This window comes from Panulirus ornatus, chromosome 18, assembly GCF_036320965.1.
Source record: "Panulirus ornatus isolate Po-2019 chromosome 18, ASM3632096v1, whole genome shotgun sequence".
NCBI classification, from domain to species: domain Eukaryota; kingdom Metazoa; phylum Arthropoda; class Malacostraca; order Decapoda; family Palinuridae; genus Panulirus; species Panulirus ornatus.
The window spans coordinates 29,627,911-29,642,566 of record NC_092241.1 but is presented as its reverse complement, the minus strand read 5'-3'; the positions used below and the strand labels follow the sequence as shown (position 1 = coordinate 29,642,566).

Here is a 14,656-nt window from a genome sequence, read left to right as displayed (position 1 = left end):
TTGGGCTAACGATTCGGCCCCATTCAGTTCCCAAGGCTAGTACATCTGTTCCCCACTCGTTGGTGTTCACCTAATTTCTCATATAAGCTACCTTGAAAAAAAAAAAAGAAAAAAAACTGCTGAGGATGAAGGAGTGTTGTGAGCAGAGGTATGAGATGAAAAAACAACCGGCAATAGACATAGCAAAGCTGGACCTTACCACAGAAAGTATAATACTTCAGTCAACGTTACTACAACAGCATCACCTTGAATCTGCAGTCTTTGTCCCAGTGTTATCCTGAACAGGTGGGAAATAGACCGGAATGAATAAGGAGACACTGACTTGGATGATGATGCAAACAGATATAGAATAATATCACACAGAATGATGAACTAAGCAAAGATACCAAGACATAAGATATAACCAGGAAAAACAATGTGATGCAGACCAGATTCAACATGATGGATGATGATTTAGATCATGACATAGAGAGGAAAGAATTGGTGGGCATCACAGTTTGTCTATGACAGACAACACAACAATGCCATATAAGCCTGTACTCTAGATTCTCATCGCTTCTACCCTCTGATTACCTGGTTTGTAGTGATAATTCCCGAACAGTGACATATTATGTTCTTTAGACTATAGCTATTCCATCAGCAGCCTTCCAGTCCTGTAGAACTTCAGCTGCAGCAAGTGACTTACTCAAAAGAGCAATCAAGGACTTAACTATCTCATTACTAACTTTGTTCTTAGATAAAACTTATCAGAACCAGTCATTTCAATTACTTTCATTCCATTTAATGCCGGCAGCATATCTTGTATCTTGTAATGCCGGCAGCATATCGTGTATGTCAATATGGTGGAAAGTATTTACCTCCATTAGCAATGGAACTGGAACATATGAGGTGCCTTAAAAGTCAAAATCTATTTCAAAAATAAATTCTTTACGAATTTTGCCTCGTTAAAGGGCATGAAATCCTAACCTTGTTTGTCGAAATGCGGAAGTACAGTAAACATCCGTCCTTTAGAATGGCTATTAGTCAAATGGTATTCTCTGAGACCATACAGAGGTCCAAGGAAAAATCTGCACCCGAATGACCAAGTGAATACACAATGCGCATCCGACATCCACCATGCCATCCAGTGACTTACAAGAAATATATAATCCTACCAATAATCTCTGGAATTGAAAAGAAGGTACTGTTGCCTCACCCGCTATGCACGATCAACCTTTGACTCTCCCGTTCAGCTGTGGCCACATGCATATGAGCCTACCATTAGAGGTCAGAAACCGAGTGGACACCGGAGGTCACAGGCCAAAACCAGAAATGGAGGCAAGAATACCGAACAGCACAAAGAGTCAGAGGCTGATCCCCAACTGGAAGTCATAGGAGAGCAGAAGCCAGTCCTTCACTGGAGGTTAAACGACGATTCAACACCAACACTGGAAGCCTGAAGTCAGAACCCAGCTGGAATTTAGAGGCTGGATCAATCATTGGTCAAAGGCCGTGCTTCCGCTAATGATCAGATGCATGGCCAATACTGAATGTCAAAGGCTAAGCCACAACTAGAGGTCAGAGCTTTGGCTGGGCACACCATTGGAGATCAGGGGTTCGGTCACCATTAAAAGTCAGGGTCTGGACTACTGCTAAAGGTAAGAGGCTGGCTTACTAATGAAGTTCAGAAGACACATAACCACTGGCGCCTGAGTGACCATCACGCTCAGCCACATGTAACTCTCATACCGAATTAATCCGCTGTTGTTATAGGGTTCCACATACTAATGCTTGGAGTCGCAGAACACCTTGAGGCTTGTTCCATTACCGTGTTGTGTCGTCTTAAGAATTCCACAGAAGTTTTATGCTCCAGTGGAAATGATCACGCACAAAGTTTGCCTCACAGGCGGACTTCCTGGATGGTAGACAAAAACGCCCGTGGTCAGTTGATGGGATATTAAAGGAATGTCCGGTCCTCCACTGGCTCCTGTGGCCAGCCTGGCTGGGAGCGAAGGGTTTGCCTCCACCGTCGTCTACAAGTCGCCAGAAGGAGTTCTTGTTTGTCTTATCCATGACCACATATTTCCCCAAACCGCACGCGTGTGTCACATGACTTCCGCCAATTGTTTAGACATATTACTCATAATGAAGCGCATAATTTTGGTGTCCAAATTGTAAGTGGTGAGAAAACAAGGTAGGATGTGGTTTTCGTCATTTTCTTCTTTATTCTCTGTAATCCGCGTCTTATTTCCTAATTGCATTAACACGTTTCTTTTGTTTCCATTTTGATATATGAATATGATTACTGTATGATTATCATAACTCTTTTACAAGTACTCGGTTGTAATTTCCTTAATAACCTATATGCTGCATCGGAGCGGTGTCTGATTGGTCGGGATCAGACGCCGTAGGGGCCTGATGCCATCCGAGACTCTCGTGTCAACACCGTCTGAAAGACCAACACTAAAACTACCACACGGACTCGAACTCGGCTTCATCTTCAAGAGCGAAAACGTGCCACGTTCGCATCTGAGTGTTTGATATCACCACCCACTGAAAGACACACACGAGTCATTTGTTCCCCTTGGGGTTCCGATATTATCACCAATTGAAGGGATCTTCGACATTCCACCATCTTTATCCACCCCACTTCATCCATGGCGCGGTTCTCATATCACCACGATTCACAGGAGCCTGACGTCACCCCACCACCCACTCATTATCCATGAGCCTCATCATCCACCATAAATATTCTTAGGATACGCTCACACCGCCATTTCTTGCCGCTTGAAGCATCAATTCGTACAACCCGCCACATAGCTCGTAAACTTTTGACAGCAGCACAGCCACTACCTGTTGCGCAAACAACAGACAAGCAGAATGCAACAGAACTCCATATTTACTGCCTCTTTCAGTGAAGAACCATTGCCTTCAGCACAGCTAACCCATTAATGACTGCTCCACTTTCTAACTACCTCATCACTAGATCATTACCAAACTCACCTTTTAATTAGCGAACTACCATTTAGGTTTCAAACCAATTTCTAAACTAGCTAGACATGTTACAGTTAAGAAATGGAGTGTTAGTGAGGGTTGGTAGGCGATATGGTACTGTAAATAGAGAGGGTGGTGTGGTCGATCTTAGAATGTGGCAGTGGATGGAGATGTGGGTAGGGGTTGATTCAAATCAGCAGGTTGTTTGGTCGTCAAATGGCAGTTCGATAACTGGTGATTAGAGAGGTAGTGATTCGTACAGATGGGTGATATTTAATCAGCACTGGACATGGAGTTAGTTGACTGTTAGTAAATGACGTAGCACTGTTGTGCCTCATAACAGTAACATTAACTAATGACTATATTATCCTCAACCACCACTACTCTCCAGACCACGAGCCAAAACAACGCCACTGGCTAACGTCAACATGACTTACAGACCTCGTACATACAAAACGCAACATGCAAATTACCACACTAACTGCGAATCACCGCTAAATCGACTGACGTATCAAACCGCCCATTAATCACCAAGCCACCTACCAACAGTTAAGCAACTACGCTCTCTAGTTACCACACCAACCTCTGAACAACTCACCATCAGCGAAAACCATACCATATAATAGCTACCACACCAACTACCATCCACCTCTCCATCTAATACGTACCATATGACAAACCTAGCTCTTTACTATTCACTAATTACGAAACCACTAACTGCTAACTGCATCATCCACTAACCATGGCATTACTCACGAGTCATTCACCAATCGTTAGCCACTACACCACCAACTAACCATCTCACCACCATCTAACTGCTGAAGGTCCCATAAAGGCACCATACAACTCACTAACCAATAAACCTTGCGTTACTAGATCTTGCATCGTCTTTCCACCACTAACTATCTCAGCACAAGCTCCTCCAACACCGCACTTGAGCGATCCAGAAACTAACATACTTCTCAACCCGCTAACTAACACATCACCTGTTAACTGACCGACAAACCCCTCACTAACAAGCCACCACTAACTACTGCACTATCAAGACCCAGACCACTCACTCTCACACGACCACACAACCATTAAGTCCCACACCAGACACTAACAAATGTACCATATATTATCTTAACAATCCTAGCCAGTATCTCACCACAAGATGAATCCCAAATCACCCACTAAACACCGCTCGACACACTAACCATGAACGCCATTTACTCTATATCGCACCACTCATTCATTACCACATAAACCGCTAACACAGCTCCTCCATAGAATTATTGCTGACGCCATTAATCACAGCTCTAACAGGAATTATCGCCTCATCACTAACCACGGCTCCACCCAGGAATTATCTCCATCACCACAAACAGCACTCCAACTAGGTGTTATCAACAGTGCCACTAACAACGACCCCACCCATGAGTTATATCGCCTACACCATCACCACTCTACCAGCTGACAGCCACTCGCGCTCCCAATCCAATCACACAAGTGACAATAACGAGCCGTGGGCGGCACCCTCCAGTGGCTTATCACAGTGGAAAGGTTCGCAAAACTGACGGATTACTGTCCCCTTCCTCCTGTATTTCTCGAGACCTCCTGATCTTTTCCTTTGTTTTCATTACATCTCTTCCCTCTTCACTCCCCTTCTTTATGCAGTCCTCTGTCCTTCACTCTCCTCTCTGTTTTCATCTGTCTCCAACCTTATGTCACTGATCTATCCTAGTGCTGCTCGGGCATGATTGTACCTCTTGCTTTATCATGTAATGTTTACGCTTTTGAATAATTAATTTTTTACTATAAATTTCCCTCAACTCCTTTAATTTCTTTTCTGTTGTATAACCATTATCTTCAGCAGTTTCCTTTTCCTTTATTAGTATTGATTTTCCTGATTCCTCTTTACAGTAAGGGTATAAGCACTTTCAAAAACGTGATTCTGGAAACTCAATTTTTTCAGTTTTAGAATGTCATTATATGCCACTGTTGATAGTACGTTTGCAGCGACGTCTTTCCTTATGTCGTGCACAGAGAGGGAAAATCTATTCCTGATACTCGAAGATAAATATCCTCCGATCGTATTCCCATCCTCTTTATCAAGCACATAATGATGGTACTTCAGTAACTACCTGAAAAGCGAGGTGATGTGCTGAAATAAGCTCTGAGACGTTTATCCCTCAATCTCTTTTCAATCTTATGGGTGAAAAGCGAGAGTATGCAAATTGATATTCTTCTGTACTAGGAGTAAGGTAGGGAGGACCTTCTGGCCAGGATTATGAAATGGTGCCTCAGACTAACAAAAGGAGTGGAGCTCAGAAGCCAGAAGCAGCGAGCTACCTGGTGCCACCGATAACCATAGGCAGGTGGGAGTCAAAGGTCAGTGGTGCCTTAGATCAATAGAGTTAATGGGTCAATCAAGAGCAGCAGTAACAAAGTCACTGATCTTTCCCTCTTGAGACATTATCAGAATAGTCTCACGTGCAAGGTATTGTGACGTACATTCCTTTCGTACTGAGAGAATAACCTTGGTATCATAATGTTCTCACCTACGATACTGAGGGTGTAGCGCAATTAGTGAGGATTTCAGGAGCGTTATTGTAACATGCTTCCTTACGACACTAAAAGGAATGTAAAAGGGACGGGGCGGCTGGGAGGAAGGGGGTACCTCAAGGGGATGGTTTCAGAGAAGGAGCAAACAATCACATGCCTAGCAACTGCCTGCTTTAAAGGCTTAAATCTCGAGTTTTATCATGGTTTCTTGATACGTTTAAAAATTGTCCACAGAACTCATCTGTGAATTCCCAGCCAGCTATATCGGCACATCTACAGCAGTAATGGCAGAACATTATAACTAGTGATAATGTTCTGCCATGAAGTGGCCTCTGGTGAAACACTGCATCGTCTCAGCTCCAGAATTAACAGTTCGGTTTGTCACTTTTACTGACTCAGGTTTCCAGTCCTTCCCACCTCTTATAATTTCCTTCGTGACAACCCAGTCCGACCGCCTACTACCACAACCGTCTTTGCCTTAACAAACCAGACTGGCAATACGCTCCACCACCTTCTTTCCTCTAACAATCCGAGCGAATTAGCAGCACATCACGTTTCATTACTTGCACGTAGAACTTAGTAAATGATAGAGAAAGCACTTTCACAGCCCTTGCTTACTAAAATAACTGAGAAAATCAGCAAACTTTAAGTTTCTGGTGGCTACCAATACGACGGTAATCTAAGGCTGTATATACCACAATGTGGCTATATCATAACTCTCTCTTGCCCTCTCCCCGTATCACATCTGTAGGAATAATGATCCTGCAACTAATGTTGTTGTATGGTTGAAATAATGAAATAAGTGAGAGGCGCGGAAAAATAACATTGTCCCCCAAATAACGAAAAAGAAAGATGCGAGCTGGTCGTCAAAGGACAAAGGCCTGTGAGCCAGGCAGAGATCCGGTGAATTATCCAAGTAAAAGAAGGCCATACCGTCCCGAAACTTTCACATTTGGTGCTGCTGAGTTTTTCAGGGATATGAAGGAAATGGAAACGTTTTACTCAGTCGCAGTTATTTACTATAAAGTAAAGCATATGAAAAATGGATATTTATGTGTGTGTGTGTGTGTGTGTGTGTCTGTGTGTGTGTGTGTGTGTGTGTGTAAACTAGTGGATGGTAAATAAATATATTGCCTGGTGGATTGAAACTAGTTGTAGTTTAAAGCGACGAATGCCTACATGATAACTTTGAATCAATATCATCCCTCTTGATGTTAATATTTTTCATCTCTAATGTGCCTTTTATGATGCATGCTACACACTAAACGGCTCCCATCAAGACATTTCTTGCTTGAGAAGCTGGAAAAATATGAGGGTTTGGGGAGCATAAAGTTGAAACTTGCTCTTCCAGCGGGAGGCGCAACATACTGTACTGAAGCAATGGACAAGCACAATGCCATCTGCATATACAACCTCTGTTCCTTCTTCGTAGGTCACACCCTCCTGTTTTTGTAACATTTCATTCATTGTCTATAAGTATCTTTAAAAAGATGACGGCCTTGTCCTTACAAATCAAAACATAATTCTATAGGCAGAGTTCTCTATGCACTGTGTAACACATCCCGCTTCCATAACTTTTTTCTTTATCTCTATGTGCAAGACAGATTATAACCAGCGTGTCTCCTGCCGCAGGTCACGGCGGAGTGAACCAGCTGGGAGGAGTGTTCGTGAACGGGCGGCCGCTCCCGGACATGGTTCGTCAGAGGATCGTGGAGCTGGCTCACAACGGCGTCCGCCCCTGCGACATCTCCCGCCAGCTCCGCGTCTCCCACGGCTGCGTCTCCAAGATCCTCTCCAGGTGGATACCTTCGTTGGTACCAGTAGTAGCAGTAGCAGTGGTAGTAGTAGTGGTAGCAGTAGCAGTAGTAGTAGCAGGAGTAGTATGAATGGTGAAGTTAATGGTGACACCACAAGTGCTCTCTAACCAACGTGAAGATGGTAGCAACAGCCACATATGAAACAAACCCACTTTAAATTTCAAGAACAAAGGAAAACGGAAAAAGTAATCTTAAAATTCACAGTCTGCGAGGCCTTGGTGTCCCGCCGTAGATGAGTTGAGGTAAAAACATCTTTATGCACCGAGTGGAAACAGGGGTCGGTTTTCAGCTCCATCCACAAAGAATACCTCCACGGATGGATTCTTCCTTTTAAACCCCATGATATAAAGGCACAGTCGAGGAAATGATGGCTTCCGCAGCATCTCACAATCCTCCCTGTACTATAAAAGCGGACGGGAAGACCCACAGTAGCTTATAAATTCTTGCGTCTATGAAAGATGGCGAGACGACGTTGTCTAGGAAGCCACTGTGTCTCCCTTGACCACAATGTAAATCTCGGTAAATTCGTGAGTACGCTTTTCGGGACCCGTGAGCGTTGAACGGTGTTAAATATACCATATACCACACGATTGAATTCACATATTATATTGTGATAAGATACATTTTGCGGTAGTGAAGGCTGCAAGAAAGATAAGGGACTACATTTATGTACATGTCCATTTTCCTAGATACTGACTTCTCTTTCCACATATTCCTTAATGCTCCCAGATCGTTTTCACACTTTCACCTCTATTATCAAATGAAGAGATCAAGTTGTGGCACTTTCATAAAAGCGCCAGTAAAAGATCATGTTCATCAACAAGGTAAAGGCGATATTTGCATGCTCAGTGTCGAACGAGGGAACTATACTGCGTTGATAATTCGCCAGTACAGTTGGGCGTATCTAGGGAGTTAAGTCACTGAACATACCGGTGAATGATGACACTGAGTGAATTCAAACGAAATAGAAAATTGCATTTATTTCTGTAATGCGAGTCAAAATGTATAAAACAGGAGTGCATATTTTTCAACATTCATCATACCAGCATGGTATCTAATGTCCAATCCGCATGTGAAAAATTTCATGTATGCAGAACAATATTTTGATATAAAACAAAAGTGCACGTTTAGAAAGGATAATGGAACTCGTGTTTATTTTCAAGCATTTCATGTTTTCTATTAGTTCCATCAGTCTCACATCACAACTGATTCGCCACACGGATAGTCAGTCAGTTAGTCGCTGGGCAGTGTGCACGCCCTCATCTCTGGTATTAGCTAAATGGAAAGCACTTCATCAAAATATACCAGAGAAGGAAGTTTTTTTCTCTCTTAGATTTCACTGTATATCATAATATATATATATATATATATATATATATATATATATATATATATATATATATATATATATATATATCATAACATACTAACCTCCAACAGCCAGGATCGAACCCGAGTCCTCTGCGTAGGAGGCGGGAGCTTTACTACTAGGCTATGATCACCCTCTAAAAGGGAAATGACTATTCGTGAATTAAGTAATCGAATACCCTTCGTCCCACGTTGGCAAGCAACGGGGTCTTCACTGGTTGTCTCCTTTGGGGCATCCCAGCTAAGTAGTTGCTGTTCTGGTTCCCCAAGGATGGCCGATGCACGGCCTTCTCCTCCTCCTCCTCCTCCTCCTCCTCCTCCTCGTCAGCAGTGTTGTGACCGGTCGTCTCCTCGGGGTGGGTGCTGAAATCTAAGGGAACACTGAGCCAGAAGTACGCCTTGTTACAGAGAAAATCTCAGCCGTATATATATATATATATATATATATATATATATATATATATATATATATAAATATATATATATATATATATATATATATATATATATATATATATATATATATATATATATATATATATATATATATGCACAAAGAGTAATTATAGAATGAGCAGGTCCATTTATGGCTCCAAATGGAGAAATATAGGGATGTCATTCAGCATTAACATTTACAAGTTTGCCTCTAGGACGGGTACAAGAAGAACAAGGAATGTATTTTGCTCTAACGCAGCTTATAACCAGTTTCCGATACTACCCTTCAAAAGTATTATCATAAAATGGACCATAAATGATTAAAGAAACCGTCTGTTTCGTTCACTAGCTGATGTGTCGCTGAGATGACGTGCCCTATTCCACTCTTTTGGCTGATGTAAACGACTGGTAACAAGGACACAAGTACAGGTGGGGAAACCGTGTCTGATTTAGCCTGTCTGCCTCAAAAAATTGTGTATAGCTCAAATTGCATCCAAAATGTGTTTCTGTCGTGCCATCTGTTCTGTGACCCGGGGTCATTCTCACGCGCTGTGCATCTATGCCTGGTCTGCTGGTTATGATGGAACCGTGGCTGTCTGCCTCCTGCTGCTGATTCACAATCTCTCCAGAATTCACTGTGGAAAAACGGCACTGACTTTGGCTCCGTGACACACCTTTGCTTTTTCAATATCTAAGCTGTAAAACCATGGTGTTTTTAGCTACAAGGACAGAAATATTATGTGTTTGTCTTCAGGGTCTATAGATGGTACCTTGAAATACGGTAGCTTAAGAAGGTTATCATATGTTGATCCGTAAAGTTGAATTTGTTCTCCTGTCTTTGGTCCTTTCGACATATCTATCATCTTCATAATCTGCTTGACACGTTCACTCATATTCTGCATTTCTATCTTCATAAAGCTGCCCACGTAACATTTAAGCAACGCTGTACTTCTTTTGATAATTATATTCCCATCTTGACTTTTATTCATCTTCTTTCCCATTCTCGATTCAGTTGCATGCATCATTCTTGCCCTCGTTGGGTTCCGCAAGCGTAATCATCATTCACGAGTTAATCTACCCTTGTACTTAGATCTTTTACACCTACCACCTTCATCTTAGTGATTCAGCCATTTATGGTAACTGATGTCTTGAAGAGGAGGTTTTCTTCTGGTCACTTTCACCCCCTCAACATAGCAGATAATTTCTTGTTCCGTGGGTTACAGAGATTTGCTGATGAACCTGATATAAAAAACTGTTGTCTGTTCATTTTCCCATCGTGGTCCATCATGCGAGAAAAGACGAGGAAACCTGAATTTTAGACGCGCATTTCTGGCCTCGTCGTATACATCGTCTCTCACTTCGTTGATAGGACTTGTCCTTCATGATCCAGATGATTTGCCAAGAACCATTAATCTTCATGTATATGCTCAAAGCGTTAATAAGTTGGGGTTGTTATCCGGAGCTCATCCAGGTTTTCATCATATTTGCAGATTACCTTAGCCCTCATCACTTCATGAATGTATGATCAAACTCACACCAGGCGTAATCAATGTTATTCACCAGTGACGTAGGCTAACTAGTGTAGCTACGTTTACGCCCTAGCCACTACTGGCTCATTGGAAGACTGTAGGGAGAAATATTCTTGACATTACGGATGATGATCTCACTAAGGCCTCGAGGGTCAACGCTGTTATGAAATGTGTTGACAGTGAAAAAAAAAGTACCACCAGATTATGATGCATGATCATAGAGTTGTTAATCTGCTTATACAATTCCCAAATTCCTCCATTTATAACCCAAGGGTGAAAGCTCAAGATAGGTTGTCCTTCAATCCTATTACAGGTTCAACCCTACATGACAGAGTACTTGATATAAGCTTACATTGTGTTCTGAGCTCATGTATATGATCAGATTTCGTGCCAGTGAGATGACTGATGGCCTCTAATCTCGTATAGAGTTAATCAGATTATATCATTGTATACCGTAGTAAAATGGATTTCATTGATCTGATTATTACCACTGATCTTGTCTGTCAGTGCAAATCTATGATAGCTCTTGTATCTACTTCATCTTCTAACCCCTTGCTTGTTGAGAGTTTCATCACGTTTCTTGTATTACAGAGACGTCCCTACACCTCATCACATGTGAGTAAACTTTTAACCATATCTAAGATTGCATTCACTTACTTCACTGTGTATATCTGCACTGCTTCACTATGTCTGTCGTCCAGCTCGTCTCCCCGGAAACCTAAAGTCCCTCCGTAGACTGTCAGCCTGTCTCTGTTGTACTTGGCTGAAGTGTGCTTTCCTCAAGAACGTATCTGTACCCTTTTCATCAGCTTGTGCTTTCGCTAGTATTACGGACAAAACATACCCCACCCCCATCCCGTATTCTAAGTTACTTGGCTTTCCGCACCATTCTCTTTTTTTTTCACAGTTGTTGATGTTCCATATGAGTTTTACCAGCCCATTACAGTCGGCACATTCCCATATTATTTTTTCCCCCCACGGCAGTCCTTCTGATCATAAAGTGTCTGCTTTACGACCATCTGCCACAACTGTAACATAAGTAACGTTCTACTTGAGAGAATTCTGCAGTCTTGACAATAACCAACCAACTCTAGCTGCTTTCCAACCAACGGCATTTGATATTCACCTCTTAAAGGAGGTCCTCAATCAGACATTGTGGTAGTGCTGTCTTCAACCATATCTTCACTGGTAATGTAAATTTGATTCCAATATCCTATTCTTTCACCTTTTAACTGTTTAAGAGTAAACAAAATGGTATTAATCTGATAAATGCTTTCGTAACTCTCCAGTTATACGCTCCATCAAAGGAAACAAAATCCAGATAGTATTATGGTATGGATCGTTAACGTGGCCATATGAGCTTCTCCCTTCCGGCCTCATATCAAAGGGAGGCACCTGACTCGCTGCCACCAGTCATTCAATCACTCCTCAGAGATTTCTCTCATCCGTCTCAATCCAATTTGTTTTCCTCACTGTCTCCAAATTCCATGAAACTACTTGCAAATAGTGGTAGGGAGAGGGCCTTAAACTGGGCTCCGACCGTGTTAAGGGATTGTGGATCCTCCTTCACCCGTCTCAAAGACTGAGCAGTCAGAATGCGCTCGGGATGTTTAAAAGTTGAAATGAGATTTCTCATTTTTCGTTCCAGAGAGACGAGGGAAGAAAGTTTGTATACAGGCCGCCTACTCTATAGGTTTGGAAGTTCATCTTGGAATCAGTTCCCGAGATTTATGGACGACACCAGAATGTTTCTTTCTTATCCGTAACTTTCTAAAAGTAAGTGGGAACATCTAGTGGAAAGAGGAGACTTGCTGGTCACTCTTGGAACCTTCTAGTTTCCTTCTTGTGAGTCTCCAGCTCCACATGTCTTGAATACGTTGCTGTGTTTGGCGAGGACAGCAGCAAAACGTGATCGATAATGGTCCACAACGTCAGCTTTAAGACAGTCTTCCAATGTGAAGAGAGTCTCTGCCCTCGCTCTTACTCCTGACTTGCCCTTATCTTTATACCCTTAACTCTTACTTGTTTCTTTTTGCGTGACGTAGTCTACACTCATGCCAGGCTGTAGCTATAGAGAAAAGTAGCGGCTTTGTGAAATTGTAGAAGGATAACATCAACTGCTTTACTTTCGTCATACAAGCTAATTACATCATAAAAGGAATTAAACACATTTGGTAGGAGCGATTTCGTCGGAAACCATGCTGAGAATCGTTAATTTATTGGTGGTCCTCCAAATGGTTCACAATTCTATCTCCACTGAAGGTTTCCACAACTTTTCCAACTACGGTCGTTAAGCTAATAAGACGATACTTTTTGGGCAGTGCTAAACTTATTACTTTTTTCATTTTTCATTTTTCTTTTTTTTTTCTTGTACCTGTTTTATACTGGCAAACTTCCATTAATCTGGAACTTCTCCCGCAGCAAGTGACTTATTGAAAAGGGCCGTCAAGGGCTTAACTATCTCATGTATTGCCTCTTTCGTCGTTCTCGGATAAGACTTATCTGGGCCTGCTCTTTTATCTATTTTCATTTCGTTTATTGCTGAAAGTATGTCTTCGGCTTTCATTTCCTTTTGTTAAAGAACGTTCTCCTGTCTTATCAGTGAAACTGGATTCGGGACAGTGGTTGTGCCTTCGATCGTAAATACTGATGCGAAAAAAATCTATTTGATATTTCTGCAATTGATTCGTTGTCTTGGACCAAGTCACCGTTTTCCCGAATAAATGAATCTGTTGACTGGGTGATGGCTCTCTTACTTCTGACATGAATGTGAAACTCCTTTGGGTTTCTTCTGCCATTTCTTAGCGATATACGCTTCAGATTAACCTTTGCTTTGTCTTATAACTCTCTTACTTTCTCTACGCAAAGTTGTCTACCTTACTCTATTATGATGGTTATTAGATTCTTTGAGTTTCTTGTGAGCTACTTTCTTAGACAACAGGTAATCTTTTCCCCTCCACCTTGGCTTCTCGTTGGAAATGGACCGTCTAATACGCACTGGCAAGTATGTTCCGACTACAGTTTTTATCAGAGACATGCATTCTTTGTTTTTATTTAAAGAATAAAGCTTCATTCGAAACCCCAGATGCCAACCTCTCAGATGATGTAAAGGATTTGAGATATGTGAGACCTTTGTTCTTGACTAGGTTTTTATGGTAGTGTCGAGTTATATAATCATCTCCCGCCGATAAGTGGATTTCATGATTTTCTTCCGTTTTTCTTCATTCTCTTTCTATACGTATACTCTAATGTTCATTCATCAGTCTTTCATTACCCCTCTGATTCTATGGACCTCTTCTGATTCCTGTACTGGTGGTTCTGCTAGTATTCTCGAGAAAGGTTCCCCTTCTTCTTCCGTTCAAACCTTTATCCTTGCTTTCGAAACAGATCCGCATCTAGACTCATGTTTCGTCCATCCCCGTACTTTACTTAGGCTTCCTGTACAATCACCGGCTTGGCATGACTTTAGTGCTCATCGCCTCAGTGACCCTCATCACCTCCATTCCAACTTCTTCGACAAACCTCCTTCTCTGAGTCTACCAACCGTCACAACCCTTCCCTATAATATCTATCTTCTCTCTAACCAAGTTTGCAATCTCATCCTGAGGATTCATCTCTTCTCCCTCATTGCCTACGTGTGCTATGATCCTCGCCGTCTTTAGCATCTGTCTGCTCTGACGCACTTCTCCCTAGTGTCCTTCACAATGGTGCTTTAGCATTTCATGAGCCTCCCCGATCTCAGTATTTTTACCTACCCTAGAACCGCTCTACTTTTTCTTTAAGAGTTTATCTCCCGCTCCTCCAGAGAATTGTTCTCTTTGAATGTAGCGTGTAGCAACTTAAACTATGTATATCTTCTTTGAATTATCCAGTCATAATCCAAATAGACATGTATGAAAAAAAGGACATATATTTTTGCTTTCTGTAATCTCACTGTTAACACATACGATATCAATGAGGCAACCTTCGGTATTTTCATACCACAAC

General features: G+C 42.0%; 1 protein-coding gene across 5 annotated transcripts in view; it reads left to right on the top strand.

The window, feature by feature from the left end:
• The window catches only part of LOC139755019 (uncharacterized), a 127,831-nt gene that overhangs the window by 97,671 nt on the left and 15,504 nt on the right, over nt 1-14,656 (top strand). For 3 of the 5 annotated variants that reach the window (XM_071672942.1, XM_071672941.1, XM_071672945.1), the window contains exon 5: nt 7,153-7,318. In XM_071672942.1, the coding sequence (XP_071529043.1) occupies nt 7,153-7,318 (166 nt within the window). Of the gene's footprint in view, nt 1-7,152; nt 7,319-11,260; nt 11,285-14,656 lie in introns of all 5 variants that reach the window. The other 2 variants (XM_071672940.1, XM_071672944.1) reach the window with 1 other exon arrangement.